Here is a 19,869-nt window from a genome sequence, read left to right as displayed (position 1 = left end):
ATAGTTTTCAGGACAGCCAATTTTTAATTAGTCTTGTTCAGTTTAATTAGAATTTTCATCTGGTACAATTTAACTTATTCCCTAACTATAATATTTCATTCACCTTACACACTGGAATGATTGTATATTTGTGAGTTACACATACACAAATAATCACACATAGGCCTTTTTAATTTTAAGCAAGATATATTTCACAGCAGAAATGGTCACTTCCAATTGTGATACTCTCGTTAGGCCATGAGGTTTTAAATTACGTGACAAGTTTAGGTATAAAAGACAAGCTTTTCTCCTTGACATGATTAAATCCAAGGAATGCTTGGCATAATTTCCATCTTCTTGCTTAATTTATATCTTCTTCATAAAGCTCCCATCAGTCCATTGTATTTTTCTCTCCATTCTTATAACCAGGGGTTAAGGACAGAGACTTATTCCCAAGTTCTTCATAATAATGCCGGATATGTGGCTTACTGAAATCCCTTTAGTTGAAATAATTTCTCCTTCCCTACTAATATTAATTTTGGTATTCAATCAACAAATATTTATTGCATGCCTACCATGTGCCAGAAAAAGGTGCAAAAATAAAACTAAGTTCCTCCTCTCATATAGGTTATATTCTAATGGGAGGAGACACATAATAAATAAATGAAATATAAACTTCTAATTCCAGATAGTGATAAATGTTATTTAAAAAAAACCACAAAGCGAGACCCTGTCTATGAGACCCATCTCAAAATAAAGAACTTACATAGACAAAAAAAAAAAAAACCCAAAACAAAAAAACCCAAAAAACAAAGCGAGAAACCAAGATGGCGGCATAGGTAAACACCGGAAATTGCTGCCTCGCACAACCACTTCAAAAATACAACTAAAAGACAAAACGGACATCATCCAGAACCAAGGGAAGGCTGGCTGAGTGGAAATTCTACAACTAGAAGGAAAGAGAAAAGCACACTGAGACTCAGAGGAGGTGTGGAAGTAAAGTACAGAGGTACGGAAGCGCACGTGGAAAGGGCTGGCAACTGAGGACAGGGTTGTCTTTTTCAATCGGGAGGGAGTCTCAAGCTCCCGACTGCTCTGGACTCCGGTTCCGGGCGAGTCTCTGGGGACCCAGACTTATACGGGGAGAAACTGGACTGCCTGGCATCGGTCGGAACTCGAGGGCGGCTTTATCTCAGAGGTGCTTGCAGCCATTACCGCTGGACACAGAGACACGGGGCCTCTTAGGGTAGGACTGAGGATCAGCCATAGCTGTTTGCTCCACCCTGTTGATCCCCTGAGACCCCGCCCCACCCAAGCTTCGGCAGAGGCTTTTGCATATGAAAGGCCTGGCCCTTTGCAATCTAAAATTACCTAACAAACTGCAGCTGGGTCAGAGAGACCCAGAACTTCCAAAAGAAGGCTCAAGGCCCCACAGCAGCTTGCACTGCTTCACAGCTGGGCCTCATCTGGGCACCTCCAAACCCCAAATAAAGAAGAGGAATCTCCAGATCTCTCCATAGCTCCTGCTGGGTAGCCTCAGCCAGAGGCTAAATTAGCACCTCCTTAGAGATCCAAGAGCCAGTGTACCCAGTGGTCAGAGTGGGACATCCAGATTACAACTCCTCAGATCCATAAGGGACACACTCAGGGGGCAGACTCAGTGAGCACCAAAGCCCCACTGACGCAAGTCTTGCCCCAGAAGGGTGTCTCCAGCACAGAAGTTCTCCCACTGTAGACAGAGCTGATTCTCACAGCCAATTTGCCTGGAGGTCAATTCCTCCCAGTGATACCTACAACAATCAAGACTTAACTACAACAAGACTGTGTACAAAGCCCACAAAGGGGTGCACCAAGAGTGTCCACCTCAGGTAATTGGGGAGGTTGAGCCACTGGGCCCTATAGGACACCTAGCACAGAAAGCCACTCTATCAACACAGGGAAGCATAAAAAATGTGGAGACAAAGAAACGGGTCACAAATGACAGAAATGGAGGAAAGCACACTACTGGATATTGAGTTCAAAACCACACTTATAAGGTTTTTCAAAAATTTTCTAGAAACCGCCAATAAATTTAGTGAGACCCTCGAAGATATGAAAAAGGACCACCTAGAAATTAAGCATACACTGACTGAAATAATGAATATTATACAGACTCCCAACAGCAGACCAGAGGAGCGCAAGAATCAAGTCAAAGATTTGAAATACGAAGAAGCAAAAAAACACCCAACCAGAAAAACAAAAAGAAAAAAGAATCCAAAAATATGAAGATTGTGTAAGGAGCCTTGGGACAGCTTCAAGTTGTACCAAAATCCGAATTATGGGGGTGCCAGAAGAAGAGAAAGAGCAAGATATTGAAAACCTATTTGAAGAAATAATGACAGAAAACTTCCCCTACCTGGTGAAAGAAATAGACTTACAAGTCCAGGAAGCGCAGAGAACCCCAAACAAAAGGAATCCAAAGAGGACCACACCAAGACACATCATAATTAAAATGCCAAGAGCAAAAGACAAAGAGTGAATCTTAAAAGCAGCAAGAGAAAAACAGTCAGTTACCTATAAGGGAGTACCCATACGACTGTCAGCTGATTTCTCAACAGAAACTATGCAGGCCAGAAGGGAGTGGCAAGAAATATTCAAAGTGATGAATACCAAGAACCTACAACCAAGATTACTTTACCCAGCAAAGCTATTGTTCAGAAGTGAAGATCAGATAAAGAGCTTCACAGATAAGAAAAAGCTAAAGGAGTTTACCACCACCAAACCAGTATTATATGAAATGCTGAAAGGTATCCTTTAAGAAGGGGAAGAAGAAGAAAAAGGTAAAGATACAAATTATGAACAACAAATACACATCTATCAACAAGTGAATCTAAAAATCAAGTGAATAAATAATCGGATGAACAGAATAAACTGGTTATTATAATAGAATCAGGGGCATAGAAAGGGACTGGACTGACTATTCTTGGGGGGGAAAGGGGTGTGGGGGTGCGGGAAGAGACTGGACAAAAATCGTACACCTATGGATGAGGACAGTGGGGGCGGGGGGTAAGGGCAGAGGGTGGGGTGGGAACCGGGTGGAGGGGAGCTATGAGGGGGAAAAAGGGAACAACTATAATAATCTGAATAAAGATTTAATTTAAACGAAAACAAAAACAAAAAAAAACAAAGCAAGGTAAAGATACCAGGAGAGGGAAGGGAATGGTTAAGGACTGCTATTTTAGATAGGGCTGCCTAGGAATGGCCTCCAATGACCATTTGGAGTGAAATCAAAAGGAAGCCACTCAGATATTTAGAAGAGGAACATTTCAGGTGAGAAGGTGGCCAGCACAAAAGCCCTGAGATAGGGATGGGGGCTGGCATGGCTGCAAGTTATACATAAGGGGAGTATGATAGCGATATGTTGGTGAGGTGTCCATGGACCAGTTTACTATAAGACTTGCTGAGCCATGGGAAGGACTGTGGATCTTTTTTCTAAGTATGATGAGAAGCCCCCAGCAAGGAAATATTGTGTTTATGCTCCACACAGAAGAGAAACACTTTTACCATGTAAAACTGAAGTATAATAATGACTTACTGTGAATTATCTTCATTATTTATCCTTTTGAGCTCTCGAATGTGCAGATTTCTTACTCTTTCCAAACGTTCAAGTTCTGCCTGAATTTCTGCCTCTTCCTGAAAATGAAGAGAGGGGACTATAACAAGCTCAATTTATTTGCTATATAAAAAAAGATATTTTTACCCATGCATCAATTTTTTTCAGTGACAGGAAGAACAGTTATTATAAAGTACCACTGAGTTAAAAGACCAAAGTGCTCTTTTCAATGCCTGAAAGATGGAAAAAGATCAGGAAAAAGCCTATTTCAAGAAACCATCCTCCACATAAAAATCTATACCTAATGAGATGCTGAGTTTTATTCTGTACAACAAGAAATCTATTTTTATAATGTCTAAATTGAAAATGGCTGCATGGTAGTCTGAAACTGACTTATAACAAAATGAACTGAAAGCTTCATTTCTGGTACATCCAAATTTTAATTTAAGAGGGAATAATTTACTAGCATAAAACAAATGAAGATATCCTATTTAATAAAAGAGTAATATGCAAATTGACCCTAACAACGGAACAACCGGTTGCTATGACACACACTGACCACCAGGGGACAGACACAAGCAAGTGCAGCGGCTGTGGAAGGAGCCTCTCCCGCCTCCTCAGCAGCACTAAGGATGTCTGAATGCAGCTTAGACCCATGGGGAGTGGGCCTAAGCTGGCAGGTGGACATCCCCCGTGGGGTACCGGACTACGAGAGGGAGCAAGCCAGGCTGAGGGACCACCCCGAGTGCATGAATTTTTGTGCACCGGACCTCTAGGTTTACAATAATTACAAGAGGAAGAAAGGAAAAAGATAGAACCACTGATTATTTCTAAAGCTTACAACATTTGGAACACACACACACACACACACACACACACACAATCTGACCACTCCCTATGGATAAATCTCACAGAAATCTTAAATAGACTCTAAAACAAACACTTTATGACTAGCTGGTCCTTAGTTATCATCAGAGCAGATTTAGGCAAATCCTAAAAAAATTTATGTTAACATTCATTTAATATAAAAACTTTGATATTTTCATGTCTCAAAATATATAATTTTTTAGAACATTAAAAATAACTAGATATGAAAACAAGTCAACATAATCACCCATTACCTACACACCTCTGATTCATAAATATAAACTTGAATATTATTTAAAGAATAAATAAGAATATACCAACTTCTAGTAGAGAGTTCTAAAAATGCCCAATTTTATAATATTTTTGAATATTTGTTGAGTAAATAAACAAATACAGATTACCTTACCTACTACCAACATAAATCTATACCACCTGGAGTAGAGGTTATTTCTGAATATTGTACTTAAATATTTAGCTATAGCCTATTTCTAAGGCTTACACTGAAGGGAATGTTCTAAGTATTATAAAAAACTAAACCTAGATATGTTTGTATTCCACTTGACCCTTAAAGTTACTTTAATTATTCTGAAGTGAAACTCAACCACTACTTGTTATAGATATTTAATGTAGATTAAATAGAAGCTTTCAAAATAAACTTAAATGAAGATACACGGTTCTAGCATTTGGGGGAGATTTTTAAATATCTACACTAATAAAAGAGAAACATGCAAATTGATGTCGCTCCACTATGCCCACGAGCCAATCAGAGCGACTATGCAAATTAACCCAACAAAGATGGCAGTTAATTTGCATATGCAGACACAGAGTGAAGACTGAAGAGGCTTGGCTTAGCTGTGGCCAGAGGGGAGAGAAGAAGCCAAGCTTTGCTGCGGCCAGATCAAAGGCCTGGGTCCCGGGTGCCGGAGGAAAACCGGTGCCAGCAGCCAGGGGAAGGAAGCCCTATTGTGCGAATCTTTGTGCAACGGGCTTCTAGTCTATATATATAAAAGGCTAATATGCAAAGTGTCCCCTCGGGAGTTTGACCAGGAGTGAGATTACTTGCTATGACATGTGCTGACCACCAGGGGTGGCACGGAAAGAAGGAAGGCCCGGGCCAGCAGCTGGAAGGCCCCGATCGGCACTGATGGCCAGCCAGGCTTAGGGACCCTACCCGTGCACAGATTTCTTGCACTGGGCCTCTAGTACTAAATATTTAACTGAAATTTCCTCATTAAATGTAGCTTCAGTCACACATAGTTCTAATTTTACTGAAAAAAGAAAAAGGTAATATCCCAGGAGATTAAACTAAAGATTAATTATAAAAACAGGAAATAGACTAAAAAGCTTTGTGAAACAAATAAACTCAAGCCACAGCTAAGTTGTCTTAACACATTGCAGACCAGTAGTTTTATTGCTAGCTTTACCCAGTGGCCAGATAAGTTTCTACTGAACGAGTACAAAAAACATTTTACATAAATGTTTTAAATGCCTTAAAATTAAATACCCATTGCATTTTGAAGTTATTTATTACTAGTACACGTTCTTACAAGCTAGTATCTTTTTAAAGTATGATACTTTGTAAAACACCGTATAATATGAAAACATGAGAATTCTCGTGATCCATCCACAATGTGTTGATTTAGTCATTAAACAGTAAAAGAAACTGGCAGACAGGAATGTCCATGAGTATGAAAAAAATCCAAATTCATTTACACCACAGAACACAAAAAAAAGTGGTAAATTTTTTTCTTCATATTACTAATGTTTGCTGCCTTAAAACTTAATTTGATTCTTACATATGTAGGAAGCTACAAAATAATTGGTAGTCTGGTGGATTTTTAACTGATAAAATAATGAAATGCCTATTAGAACACCAGCTGAAATACTTGTTTTAACTTTATTTGAAATTGTGGTACAGGGATACTATTTATTTCAAGAGTGAACTTACAGAAATTAATTATATATTTATGACTCAATACAATTTGAGATTCAGCTAGCATGTTGATGCACATAATTACATATGTCTTATAATTTTTGGTATCTATACAATGGCAGTAACCAATACCACAAAATAAATATTTTAAAAAGTAAATGTAGGCCTGCCAGTGTGGCTTGGTGGTTGAGCCAAGACACCCATGAACCAGGAGGTCACGGTTTGATTCCTGGTCAGGGCACATGCCAGGGTTTCAGGCTTGATCCCCAATAGGGGGAGTGAGGAGGCAGCCAATGGATGATTCTTTCTCATCACTGATCGATCTCTCTCTCTCTCTCTCTCTCTCTCCCCCAATCCCTTCCTCTCTCTGAAATCAATAAAAACATAATTAAAAAAAAGGTAAATGTCTGTCTGTATCAGTTAAGCAAGCTCTTTTCTCCTCTATAGAACTTGACAAATACTGTCCCATAAAATCTTATAATACAAAAGCATAGGCAAGCTTCATTTCCACTTGAACTGTAAAGTTTACAAGGAAAATAAAAGGTCACAAGCATGGGGGGGGGGGGGGGGGGGGGAAAGCTGGATCCTTCCTAGGTATTTAAGAGGAAATGTCAAGGGAAGGAACTATAACCAAAAGTCTTATAAACAGAGAGACATAAATCCTCCAAAGTCAGTAAAATATATTTACAAACTTCATATTGTAATTTAATATTTATTCCACAATATCTTGGACATTAAAACAAAGTGGAAAAAACAAAGTGGCACATTCTGGAAGATAATTCTGCAACTCGAAGTAATTTCTCTCAAATCCCACAGAGAAAAAGTATAATTTAGTGATCACCCCATACTATTATGGACTGAAGGTTTGTGTTCCCCCCAAATTCATGTTAAGTCCTAACACCCAATGTAATGGCATTTGGAGATGGGCATTTGGGAGGTAATTAGAGTTAGATTAGGTAATGAGGGTGGGATCCTCATGATGGAATTAGTGGCTTTTTAAAAAAAAGTTAATCCTCACCCAAGGATATTTTTCCCATTGATTTTTAGAGAGAGTGGAAGGGAGAAGAGAAACATTGATGTCAGAGAGACACATAGATTGGTTGCTTCCAGAATGTGCCCGCAAGCGAGGTTCATGCCCTTGACTGGAATCAAACCTGGGACCAATCCAGCTGTGGAATTAGTGGATTTGTAAGAAAGAAGAGAAAGATAATCACTCACCCCCATCCCCACCCCTTCTTTGGGGAAGCACAGGGAAAAGGCCATGTGAGGACTTGAGAAAGCAACTTTCTATAAACCAGGAAGTCTCACCAGAAACTGAATCTTGCCAGACCTTGATCTTGAACTTCCAGCCTCTAGAACTGTGAGAAAATAAGTTTCTGTTGTTTAAGCCACCCAGTCTATGGTATTTTGTTATGGCAGCCCCAGCAGATTAACACACATACTTTTAGGCACAAATACTAGGGCAATACTGCCTAGTACCCTCTCCTTTATAGAAAGGGGCAAGGCCCAATTCTGATCTAGCCTTAGGGTATAATAGTCTAGAATACAGTAGTCTCAGCAACTAATTTATCTTTACTGCAGATAATTTCCAAAGATCTATCCCATAGGCTACACTCTCCTTGGTTGAGATTAACATTAACCTATGAGCTATCCTCAGAATTAACAGTTTTCAGAGAGTTAAAGAGAAGCAAGGATGACCTGGGCTCACAACTGATCTAAATTCATTATAGAATAAAATCCTCAAACACTGTCAAAACTAGGCCAGACTACTAAAATAAAAGAGGTAATCTAATCGGTGAGATGACGCCTAGTAAGAATACCACGTAATCCACTAGCTGAGCAGTAAAAGCAGAGGTCTAGAAGAAACAAACAGCATCTCTGGAAAGGAGGAACTGGTCTCTGTAGGCAATTACAGTGTTGAGGGACATGAGTAAGAACGGATTGTATTAAAGAGAGGTAGGTTTAGTGATCACGTACAGTAAAAGGACATGGCTCTCTTCTGTTTCAACAAAAAGAGAATAGACAATTTAACAGTATACACTATAGCTATTTTAACAGGATTTTAAAACAAAGCTCTAATATTCTAAATTATATTTAAAAAACCAAGTCATACAAGTTTACAACAGATCGCAAGATTGCCTCATTGTTTGAGTAGCCTGCAAAACATACCACTTTCCAAAATTTTTAACTTGAACATTTATATGGAAGGTAAATTTTACAGCAACTTAACTAGAAAGGCTTGTCCTTCACCAGATGTTTAGCATAGGAATGCTTTCTATTTATAATCAGAGTCTCTTCTGGCAACTTAATATCCCCTTAGCTCACATTTTAAGCCAAAAATAAATTACAGCCATGTAGAATTATCTGTAAATGCCAGGTTAAAACTGCTAGATGGAATTGGGGTATTTTTGAGCATTTCCCATAATGGCAATTTTTCAAAGAAGGTGGGGTATATAGACATTAAGCTATAAATGCTTAAAGCGTTATAAAATGCATTTTCACATGTCAAACTGATACATTCCTGAAAAAATTGAATGCACTAGTTACAACTTCTTTAGCAAGTCTTGAATATATATTCCATGTCATTCCCCCCGCCCCCAAAAAACCCAAACAAAAAAACAAAACTCAATTTGAAAGAGCTGCCTTTCTCTAAAGCCGAGATAAGATGGGAAGTTGTTTTGTTGTAATGTTCTCAGCTTGCCTATAATCGATGAGTGTTGCTAAAACAAAAGAAATTATGTGTGGTATATTACGAAAATGGTGGAAGCAAAGAAATGCCTATCACTTTGAATAGTCTATTCAACACATAACATTACTTGGTCTAGGAAACTAGTTCAGAATGAGGTTTCAAAAAGTTTAAGACCCAAATCATTTAGTAATGGACACTTAGTAAACCCTCAAAAGTTAGCATCTCTAGGTCCTCAAATTAAGTTTCATTACATAATCTACTTATGTCATTCTAAAAGTTTTATCAGCAGGAAAGTGAAAGGTAAAATTAACAAAAGGCACTACTTAAAAGCTAATGGAAGTTGGCTGTGCAGAAAAGAATTAAGGACCATCTAGACAGCAGGTTTAAATTTGTAGAAATCATATTTGAAACTACTTGCCCGTAGTCCTATTTCTGTAGAGTATGATTGTGTAGACTGAGGAGAAGGGACAAAATTATGAAATTCTTGGGGCAGCGGGGTTCTTTCCTAAGTATAAAAATGTTCCCTCCACTCCCTTCCCTAACTGCTCATTGAGCTGGTTATTACAGGAGCTACTATATCTCCCTCAGGGTGTTTAAATGGCTCAATTATTTTAGAACCTTAATGTTTTCTTCCCTCTGCACTTCATTTACTTCTTGGGGGGAGAGGGGGCAAGTAATGGTGGGAGTGGTGTTTTATTCTCTCTTTAAATGCATAAATACTTACATTAAAACCCCTAATTGGGAATAATTGTTAAAATGGGCATTGATTTTGTCAATTCCCCCATTCTATTTAAAACCAAACAAAATGCTACCTTAGCAACAGCATCTATATATATAAAAAGCTAATATGCAAAGTGTCCCCTCGGAAGTTCGACCAGGAGACCGGTATTCGATTGCTCACTATGACGTGCGCTGACCACCAGGGGGTGGTGTGGAACGAATGGCCAGCTAGGGCTAGGGACCCCACCTGTGAATGAAATTTTGTGCACTGGGCCTCCAGTATAAATATAACAATTCAACTGACTAGCAAAATTAAAATGTTTAGAATCTTTTTTTTTTTTTTTAAATATTTTATTGATTTTTTACAGAGAGGAAGGGAGAGAGATAGAGAGCCAGAAACATCAATGAGAGAGAAACATTGATCAGCTGCCTCCTGCACGCCCCCTACTGGGGATGTGCCCGCAACTAAGGTACATGCCCTTGACCGGAATCGAACCCGGGACCCTTGAATCCGCAGGCCGACGCTCTATCCACTGAGCCAAACCGGTTCTGGCAAATGTTTAGAATCTTTAGTACACTTTTGAAACAGAAATTACAGTGACTGTATGGTGTGTGTGTGTGTGTGTGTGAAATTCCTGATGTAAACACTAACAGGGTGCTAACACAAGCCCTAGCACATACAGGTACAGTGCCTTAGCAGAGTATACTGTAGCCCTTCCCACAGCTTTCTGCTTCCCTTTAACCTTTTTTTTTCTGGATTTTTGTGGATTCCATGGAGTGTTTTGTTTTTTAAAGTCTGAAAAGATTCAATGTTTTACACAATAATGGAAAAAGCCCAGTCTTCCAGATTCTACACATATGCACATAAATGACATGGAGTTATAGTTCTGATTAAGAAGTGGCTAATATGACTTTTAAGATTCTTTCCGAATCTCCATTACCTATACAACTAGATAAATTAATACTGAACACCATGGTTTTATTTTGGTAACAGAACATCTACTACCAAATTAAGAAACACTGAGCCAGGAATATGTCTGCAGGTCTATAATGACAGTTGGAGGGAGAATATAAATACTGGGAGTTTTCCTATCTACAGCCAGTTCCATGTTCTCTCAGCACAGCCATCTCTTACAGGATACTAGTTTTTTAGTGCGAAGTAGTAGGAAGAACAAAGTTTAGAACTGCAACGCTCTTTCTGGCACTCTCTTGCCCACGCGTGCCATGAAGTCAGGGCCCGTAACATTCTTCATGGGCTTCACCCTAGTGAAGTGCATTTTTCATACTTACACTGAAAACTACTGCCTACACAGTAGCATCTTGTGTTATATTCTAGAGAAACATAATGTACGATGTGGTTGTGGCTTTAACTGACAGAAGAATTCCCAAAAGATTTCTTCTAGTCATGGTCACGAATATAAAGGTGTACAGATTAACCCCTCTAGCATATTACTGTTCATTACTTTCGTATACTTATTTAAACCTAAAGCGAGCAGAATTGTCACATGTGCAAACTTTTTCTTTGTGGTCATACTAAGGTATGACCACAAAGAGTAAGTCAGATGACAATGGTATTCTAGAAAGAAAGACCAAAGGAGATATCAAACTTGAAGAATACTTGGGGGTCATTTCACCTAAAATCAATGCCCTGTATTCTCCACTGCTCAAAAGGCTTGTAGACAAATCCATTGTCTTCCATTTCACCTAGTTGCATGGTCCACTGTGAAGGAGTGAGAAAAATGCTGTGTGCTTGCTCTTGACCTGTAAAGATTTCATCATGGAAGATTAATACTGATGCTGCTGCTGCCTGTTACTGGTTGTTGCTCTTTGCAGGTGCCAATATCGGTCAGAGAACAGGATTTCAGTGGCAGAGTTGTTGCTATACTGTTATCTCTTCAGAACGAAGGCACAAGGAGAGATGAATGCCACATCGCAAGGAGCAAAGGAGAGAGAGAGAGAAAGAAATGGTGTCAGGTGGCATGTTGGATGCGATTTTTGTTCTAGTAGAGATTGAGATGACTGCAAATTGTTTATCTGATTCCTTCGGTCTGCAAAGACACATCTGTGTTGGTGCTGATGATTCTTGACTAATCCTGTTTTAATTACAAATTGGTTATGTTTTTCCAAAAAAACTTCTGGCATTTATATTCAGGGCTTACAAATCTCTCTCATATTCTCTCTCTCTCTCTCTCTCTCTCTCTCTCTCTCCCTCACACACACACACACACACACACCCTAGAACACATACATTAAAGCCAATCCCTATGACACTATTCAATATTGCATTCTGAGATGTCAAATCTTCAACATGCATTCTCTCCAACTAATCAATAGAATCTAGATGATGACAAAACTAAAAAATAAAGAGCAACACATATCCACATGCTGTTGACATCACAAATTTGAATAAATAGCAGTGGCAAGACACAGTTATTGGCCCTAATAACTTCCAAAATTCTTATTTTCTTATCATTTTGGGGTATTATAATTGGTAACTTGTAGAGCATCTATTATAAGGAAGATGGATTTTTTAAAAAATATATTTTATTAATTTTTTACAGAGAGGAAAGGAGAGAGATAGAGAGTTAGAAACATCGATGAGAGAGAAACATCGATCAGCCGCTTCCTGCACACTCCCCACTGGGGATGTGCCCGCAACCAAGGTACATGCCCTTGACCGGAATCGAACCTGGGACCTTTCAGTCCGCAGGCCGACGCTCTATCCACTGAGCCAAACCGGTTTCGGCGGAAGATGGATTTTTAGAGATAAAAAATAACAATCCTTGGAAAGCACGCCCATGTAGTTTGTTGAATTCCAGAATAATGTTCTGAAATAGACAAATAACCTAGCAGAACTCCTCAAATTACAAAGACAAATTGCTTTCCTATAACTAGAATTTATCAAAGACTGAAATTAAGACAGAATCAACCATAAAAGCTAACTGGTATATCGTTTGTTAGTTTCCTTAAATCCACAGGTTCCAAATGTAGCGTAAAAAGGATAGTTAAGCAGCTTTGCCTCAAAAGAACAATTTTTGAAATATAGGAAATTACTCTCATTATAACTATAAGCTTTTATTAAGTGATAATTGGGAAAATGTGTAAATAATTACTAGTAGCACAAAATTTGTTTTTTAAAAAAAAAATTTAAGGAATGTCTTGGCCGGTGTTCTCAGTGGTTAGAGCTCGGAATGAGCCCAAGGGTCCCTCAATTCCTGGTTAAAGCTAAGAGTCAAAGGTAGGTGCCTGGGTTGCAGGTTCGTTCTGGCCACAGTCAGGGCGTGCTCAGGGCATGTGGGAAGCAACCAATCAATATGTCTTTTTCACACCGATGTTTCTCTCTCTCCCTCCCTCCCTCCTTCTCTCTCTAAAAATCAGTGGAAAAAATATCCTCGGATGAGGACTAACAAAAAACAAAGTTTGGGGAATAATTTGTGTGGTCTCCATATGTTTTATTAGATCAGTTTTTTCCCTGTTATATCCTTAAACTATATAAAAGGTAAAATTATGTTAGAATATGTACACTTTTAAAAAAATTGTGTTTTCTGTTGACCTTTAAAAAATAAATTTAGAGTGAAAAGTATATATCAGCTAATAATAAAGCATTCTAGCTGATACAACAAGCTCTAATAGAATACCCAAGGAAAGTAATATGTGAGAGAAAAAGAGTATATGTGTTTGTGAAAAACTTAACTACTCTCCTTTATCTGCGATGAAAATGAAATAGCATGTTTCTGGAAGGAAAAAAAAAGGTAAACATTCCCACTACCCTAAGAGAGACAGGAAGAATGCTACAAGTGAATTAATTCTTCTGCTGTCCTCTACAACAAAAAGAATGTAGGAATAAAGCCTCTGTGTATTGCTACTGAAATAGGAGAAAGGTTCAAGAGAAAAGGTAAGCTTTGCTGGTTTACTAGTGATATTAATTTAAAGCATATACATGTCTTGGCATTCAAAAAGTTAATATTAATGGTCACTCTAGAATGGTTAAACTTCAAAGTCCATAAAATGTAATATGCGATTTTCCTGAAATGAGAACTTGATTCATGCCTGTATCAGGCACAGTGTGAAAATAAGTCACTCAGTGAGAGAGCAATGATTTCATAAACTGGTATTAACTAACAATAAATATTAAATAATTGTTGATATATTAAAACAAAGGCGATGTTGTACAGTGATTTTCCTAATCTCAGGAGACAAAACTAATAAGCCAAAAGTAAGATTAAATTTACTATTGGTGGTAACCAAAAATACCTGCTTATTTTAGCCATAGACTTACTTTTAGAGGTTTCTGCTTCACACTCATTCATTATTTTATCACATTAACAGCTTTGAACTTATATTTCTAAACCTCTAGAACAGTATAGAATGTGAACTAAACTTTATGATTTATTCAATGATAAACACATTTTCATATTTGCTTACTTATTCAATTATTATATTTATGAAATACAATGCACATAAATTATTCATTTCAATACAAAGTCCTTTTAGTCTCATATGTCCAAATGGCATGAGCTTCCTCAAAGGAGGACGTTTTCTCCTTCTGTGCCAACAAATTTAATCTAATAATTTTGTTTTAACTCTAAGTGTTTATTAAAGGGAAAGTGAAAGCAAGATTCAGCCTGGCTAATGCAAGAGTATGCCAGGCTCCAAATCTAAACTCTAAGCCGATACACCACAAGTGAATTCCCATAGGGTTACATGGACATCAAATATTCACAGATCAGATCCAGCCTATGGTAGAAGCTATATAGTGACAAGCTGAGGTACAGTTGATGTCAGCTTAATAAACCCAAAAGCACAGGGAGCTGATAAGATAGTGATAACATATTTTTTCTTAAGTCATACTTGTTCTCTCTGTTACAAGTGTACAGTCAGACTTCTTTTTAGAAAACAGAATGACCTATTTTAATGATTTATTTTTTAAATGTGATTTAGAATGCCAGATAACATTTTTAAAACATGTAACTTAATGCTTATTATTTTTTAATTATACAACTCAAAAATTAATACCCAGTGGTAAGCAGGGTATTTTTATTTTCATTCTAAGGTGACACTACCTATTCAATTTTGTTCTTTGTATCTATGTACTACTAGCAACTTTTTTTAAAATGGATTCAATTTTTCTCACCCAAAATAGTCTCTCAGAAGAAAATATGAGAATTCAAGACATGGGAGTATGTTCCGGCATTATTAGTTCATTCAGTCTCCCAAAATATCCCATGACGGATGTCAAAGAAAAGTAGTGTTGTAAATTGGTTAAGAAGAAGATAAAGTTAGAAATTTAAAACTGCTCAGTAAATTTGAAAATATAAAAAATAAAACAGGAAAAAGATTAGAGAGGGGACAGTTATTAAAAAGAATAAGTTAAAAAAATGGAGAAGTCAAACAATGGGAAAGAGAATAACATAAAAGTTAGATGAAAAGATGTAATATTCTATAATAGTTTAAACTGTTTATGTAATATCTGGACATTTACATATACCTCACTTTAGAAAACAGAAGTATTTCAAAGAAACTGAGTATTTTAAAAGTACCAGGAAAGTTTTAAATATCAACCAACCAAAACCAAAACCAAACCCTCCTCTGAAGCCTTTTAAAAGTGAAGTATTTTTCCTAATACAAATAGGTGATTCCCAATTTAACTGTTTTATAATTTCAGATTTTATAGAACAGGTTTTCATAAAATAAGGTGTAAAATCTCATCATTAGAAAGAGTAATTTGAAGTTTACTATTATATGTGAAAAAGAAAAACCCTACAGTTAAAGCTGTACTTATATACTTACCAGAGGCCCGGTGCATGGATTTGTGCACTGGTGGGGTCATTTGGCCTGGCCTGTGGGGACTGGGCCTAAACCGGCTCTCCGATATCCCTGAGGGGTCCCAGATTTCGAGAGGGCGGTTCTCGGGTGACGCACCCCAGAATTGGGCTTCCTCCTCTCTTCTCCCAATATTATGTGACTTTCTCTGTATCTGTCTCGCTTCTTTCATCTCACTTTACCCTAAGTTTGGTGGTAACTGACGACTTAGAGGCATTTAGCTGCAAAATGCAATTATTTAGCAAACAGAATTTACTTAGCCTGGAACCTAGTCGGCCTAGGGCAGGACCCTGCTCAATGTCAGGCTCTGGCCCAGGCCCTTCCGCCCAGGCAGAGTCTTGTAGCGGGAACCTCCTTCCCACCTGAGCTCCTCCTTTGCCTCCTTCCCTCCCAGGAGGTTGCCTGCTGGCACTACTGTCTGCATGGAAGGAGGAAAGCCACGGCAGGTTTCCCAGCCGAGAGTGGTAGTGGGAAAATTTGCTGCCTCCACTGGAAATCGATATTAAGTGGATAGGCTGGCACAGGGGCCGCAGCCAGTGGGTCCTGCAGGTTTCATCATTTAGCTAATCGAGTTGAAAAGTTTCTGTAAGGGGCAGACCCATGACCTCAGCAATGGGCTAGAGGCCTGATGCACAGATTCATGCACTGGTGGGGGTCCCTCAGGGGATTGGGCCAAAACCGGCTCTCTGACATCCCCTGAGGGGTCCTGGATTGCGAGAGGGTGGTTCTCAAGTGATGCACCCCGGAATCGGTCTCCCTCCTCTCTGGTTCCGGGTGAGTCACCCGAGAACTGCAGCTGCCAAGTCACTACAGCTTGGCAGTTACTGCATTGAACGTCTGCCCCCTGGTGGTCAGTGTACGTCTTAGCTACCGGTCAGATGGTCGCTTAGGCTTTTATATATAGATTGTCCCATTATCATGAAAGGCTGATCAGAAAACAATTGATAAATCTTTATATGGGACATCAAACCCAGGTCTCTCTGAATTTATTATCAAAAAGGCTTAGGTGAGCACTCAAATACTTATATTCATGCTATATTACAAAATCCTCTCTTCCTTCTATAGTCCCATTACAACTCCATCTGTTACAGAGAATAGACTGAAGTTGTCTACTGTATATCCAAAAGCAGGAGAAATAGTCAATAATTACAATAGAAAAGAATAACTAAAAACAAAACAAAACACCCAGAATAAATTTGCTGTTCAAGAAGTTTAGGTGGAGACTTTTCTGAGCAGAAGCATGGACAGATATATGGCATAGTAAAAGAACACTAATGCAAATTATCTAGATATACACACATTTATTTATTTATTTATTTATACATTCATTCATTCATTCATTCATTCATTCATTTATTTATTTATCCTCATAGCCACTGCTCTCTGCCCACTGACCTGGAGCCTGGAAGCAGGTCATGCTTTGCTCCCACTTCTGCAAAACGTATCAGAACATGACACATACCCTATTTATAACCCTTTTCTGTTCCCTGTAATTAAATGGCATGGATCTGAAGTATGTTGATGACATTGCAAAAACAAAATAGCATAGCGTAAATAGTAGCTGCTACCAGAATGGGTTTCTCTGTCCTATCTCACCCTACCCTAGGGAGATGACATCCAAGATACTATCTTCAATTAGCTCACTAACTCAATTTCAACTATTATTCAGCCTACTAAAAAACTTTCAGTAACCTGCCCTGGCAGGGTGGTTCAGTCGATTAGAGCATTGTCCCAAACACCAAAAGGTTGGGGGTTCAATCACCTGTTGGGGCACATTAGGGAGGCAACCGATAGATGTTTCTCTCTCACACCAATGATTCTCTGCCTCTAAAATCAATTAATAAAACACATATCCTTGGGTGAGGATAAAAAAAAGTTTCAGTAATTTGACAAGCCGAAAACATAATTTAAAAAGCTGGGTTAAAGAAAAAATTTTTTAGCCCTAACCGGTTTGGCTCAGTGGATAGAGAGTCGGCTTACGGACTCAGGGGTCCCAGGTTCGATTCCGGTCAAGGGCATGTACCTTGGTTGTGGGGCACATACCCGTTGGGGAGTGGCGGTAGGCAGCTGATCGATGTTTCTAACTCTCTATCCCTCTCCCTTCCTCTCTGTAAAGAATCAATAAAATATATTAAAAAAAAAAAAAGAAAAAAATTTTACATCTGTCAGTAAAATTGAGGGGGGAAATCTACTGTATTATGTTTTCTTGAAATGGTTTGAACTAAAAATATAAACTGTAAAAACAATGAAGTGATTAGCATGTCAGCTTATAAACAAGTACAAAGCTATATATTATAAAATTTTACTATGATAACACATAGCAACACATAGCACATTTTCCTAAATTATATCACTTTACATTATTACTGATGACTGGGCTTTTCTAAATTTGCCAATGTAACTATTTAATTGAAACATTTAATCAAGCATTCCATAGTTTAAAAGTTAAGCCAAGGAAATAATGTTATTAATTTATAGTATTTCAATTTATTATAAAATGGAGAGAAATAATATGGAATTTTACACTGCTTCTTAAAAGTGAAGTTTTTTTTAAACAAAAAAAATAGTATTTAAGCAAAATAATGTTAAGACTGGAGGTCTGGCCAGGAATCACTACTTCGCTACAGGAACAGCAGCTCAATGTTTGTAAGTTGACACAAGGTAATGGAATAGAATATTATTTTAATATAATCAACATAAAAAAGCAAATGTAATGCCATCCTTTTTGGGTTTTTTTTGGTTTGTAAGTTTTTAATTTGGAGACTTTCTCTTCTTTCTTAAGATTTGATTTCTTTAATAAGAAACTTATATAACACAACTCTCCACAACCCCTGATAACAAACAAAACCCAACAGATGTTTCACATACCTTTTTGAGATGTCCTAGTCTAAGTTTGAAAATTTCTTCCTGTTCATGATATTCTGCCAAAGTCAACCTGTCAAAAATAAAATTGATTCTAGATATTAAGAATAATACTTATTATTTCTTATTAACAACCAGCTATGTAAAGTAAAATTAATCCAATGGAAGTAACAAAATGTTGACAACTTTCAACCCAAATATCTAAGGCAAATGTCCTTTAAAATATTCTTCAGAATATATATACTTATAGATGGAACAATGAATTAATATATATGTGGAAACTAAGAACAAAGTAAACTAACAAAACAAAATATAAACAGACTCACAGATACAGAACAGACTGACAGCTGTCAGAGGGGCAGGGTTTGGGGGGGAGGGGCTCAGTGAAAATGGTGAAGGGATTAGGGAAAAACAACTCATAGACACAGACATGACAGAGAATACCAGAGGGAAAGTGGGGTGGGAAGAGGAAGAAGAGGGTACAGGGGGATAAATGGTGATGGAAGGAGACCTGATTTGGGGTGGTGACCACACAATACAATACACAGATGATGCATTATAGAATTGTACCCCTGAAATCTATATAATTTCATTAACCAATGTCACCCCCCAAAATGCAATAAAATTAGAGAAAAACAGTGTTGAAGGTATAGACTAGTTTCTTCTTGCAGTTTTTATTATGTGAAATGAGAGATAAATTAAGGGAACAAATGTTCAAAAATAAGGAATCAGGGCTTAATGGCTTAAGAAATTCTCATCCTACCCGAAGTGTGAAATACACTAAAATTGAGGTTCACTATCAGAAAAGCTTCTCTTAATTAAAAAAAAAAAAGGAAAAAAGATTGTGTAGCTGGACAACCTTTTGCTAATATCCCAGAGAGGCCAGAATATTCAGTCACATAGTCTTTAATAAGATGAAGAGTGGTATGTGTGACTCATAGATCCCCTCAGCCTTCTCAGCAGAAGCCAAAAATAGTGATGGAATTATTTAGAAAAGAACTGTGGAAGATCCTCTTGTCTAAATGAATTAATCATTACCTCATACATGGGAGATCTATAAGATTCTTAAGAACCTTATACAGCAGAAACAGTAACAGTTTGGATTTAAAAGGACAGAGAGTATATCATATAAGTCTGTCACATCCCCAAAATTCTACAAATAAGAAGCAGGTTGATAAAGCTACTCAGCTACAAATCTATAATAATAAAAGGGTAATATGCCAATTAGACCGGCCGTCATTCTGGATGTCATCCCGGACGAAGCTGGGACCAGAGTGAAGCCCGGGTCTCGGGTGCCAAAGGGAAGCTGGTGCTGGCAGCCAGGGAAAGGAAGGCCTACTCTTGCGTGAATTTTGTGCATCAGGCCTCTAGTATATGATAACCTTCATGGAAGACTCAGAATTG

At 38.0% G+C, this 19,869-nt stretch overlaps 1 protein-coding gene across 2 annotated transcripts in view; it reads right to left on the bottom strand.

The window, feature by feature from the left end:
• The window catches only part of TLK1 (tousled like kinase 1), a 159,879-nt gene that overhangs the window by 19,126 nt on the left and 120,884 nt on the right, over positions 1-19,869 (bottom strand). For both annotated transcript variants that reach the window (XM_070422775.1, XM_070422776.1), the window contains exons 12-13: positions 18,472-18,538; positions 3,554-3,651 (exon numbers count right to left, since the gene is read on the bottom strand). In XM_070422775.1, coding sequence (XP_070278876.1) covers positions 3,554-3,651; positions 18,472-18,538 — 165 coding nt within the window. The remainder of the gene's footprint in view (positions 1-3,553; positions 3,652-18,471; positions 18,539-19,869) is intronic.

The sequence above is a fragment of the Myotis yumanensis genome, unplaced genomic scaffold (assembly GCF_028538775.1).
Source record: "Myotis yumanensis isolate MYYU_CA2020_CCGP unplaced genomic scaffold, mMyoYum1.0.hap1 SCAF_8, whole genome shotgun sequence".
In the NCBI taxonomy this organism is placed as follows: Eukaryota; Metazoa; Chordata; class Mammalia; order Chiroptera; family Vespertilionidae; genus Myotis; species Myotis yumanensis.
The sequence above is the reverse complement of the archived record's forward strand: the minus strand, read 5'-3'. Positions and strand labels throughout refer to the sequence as shown.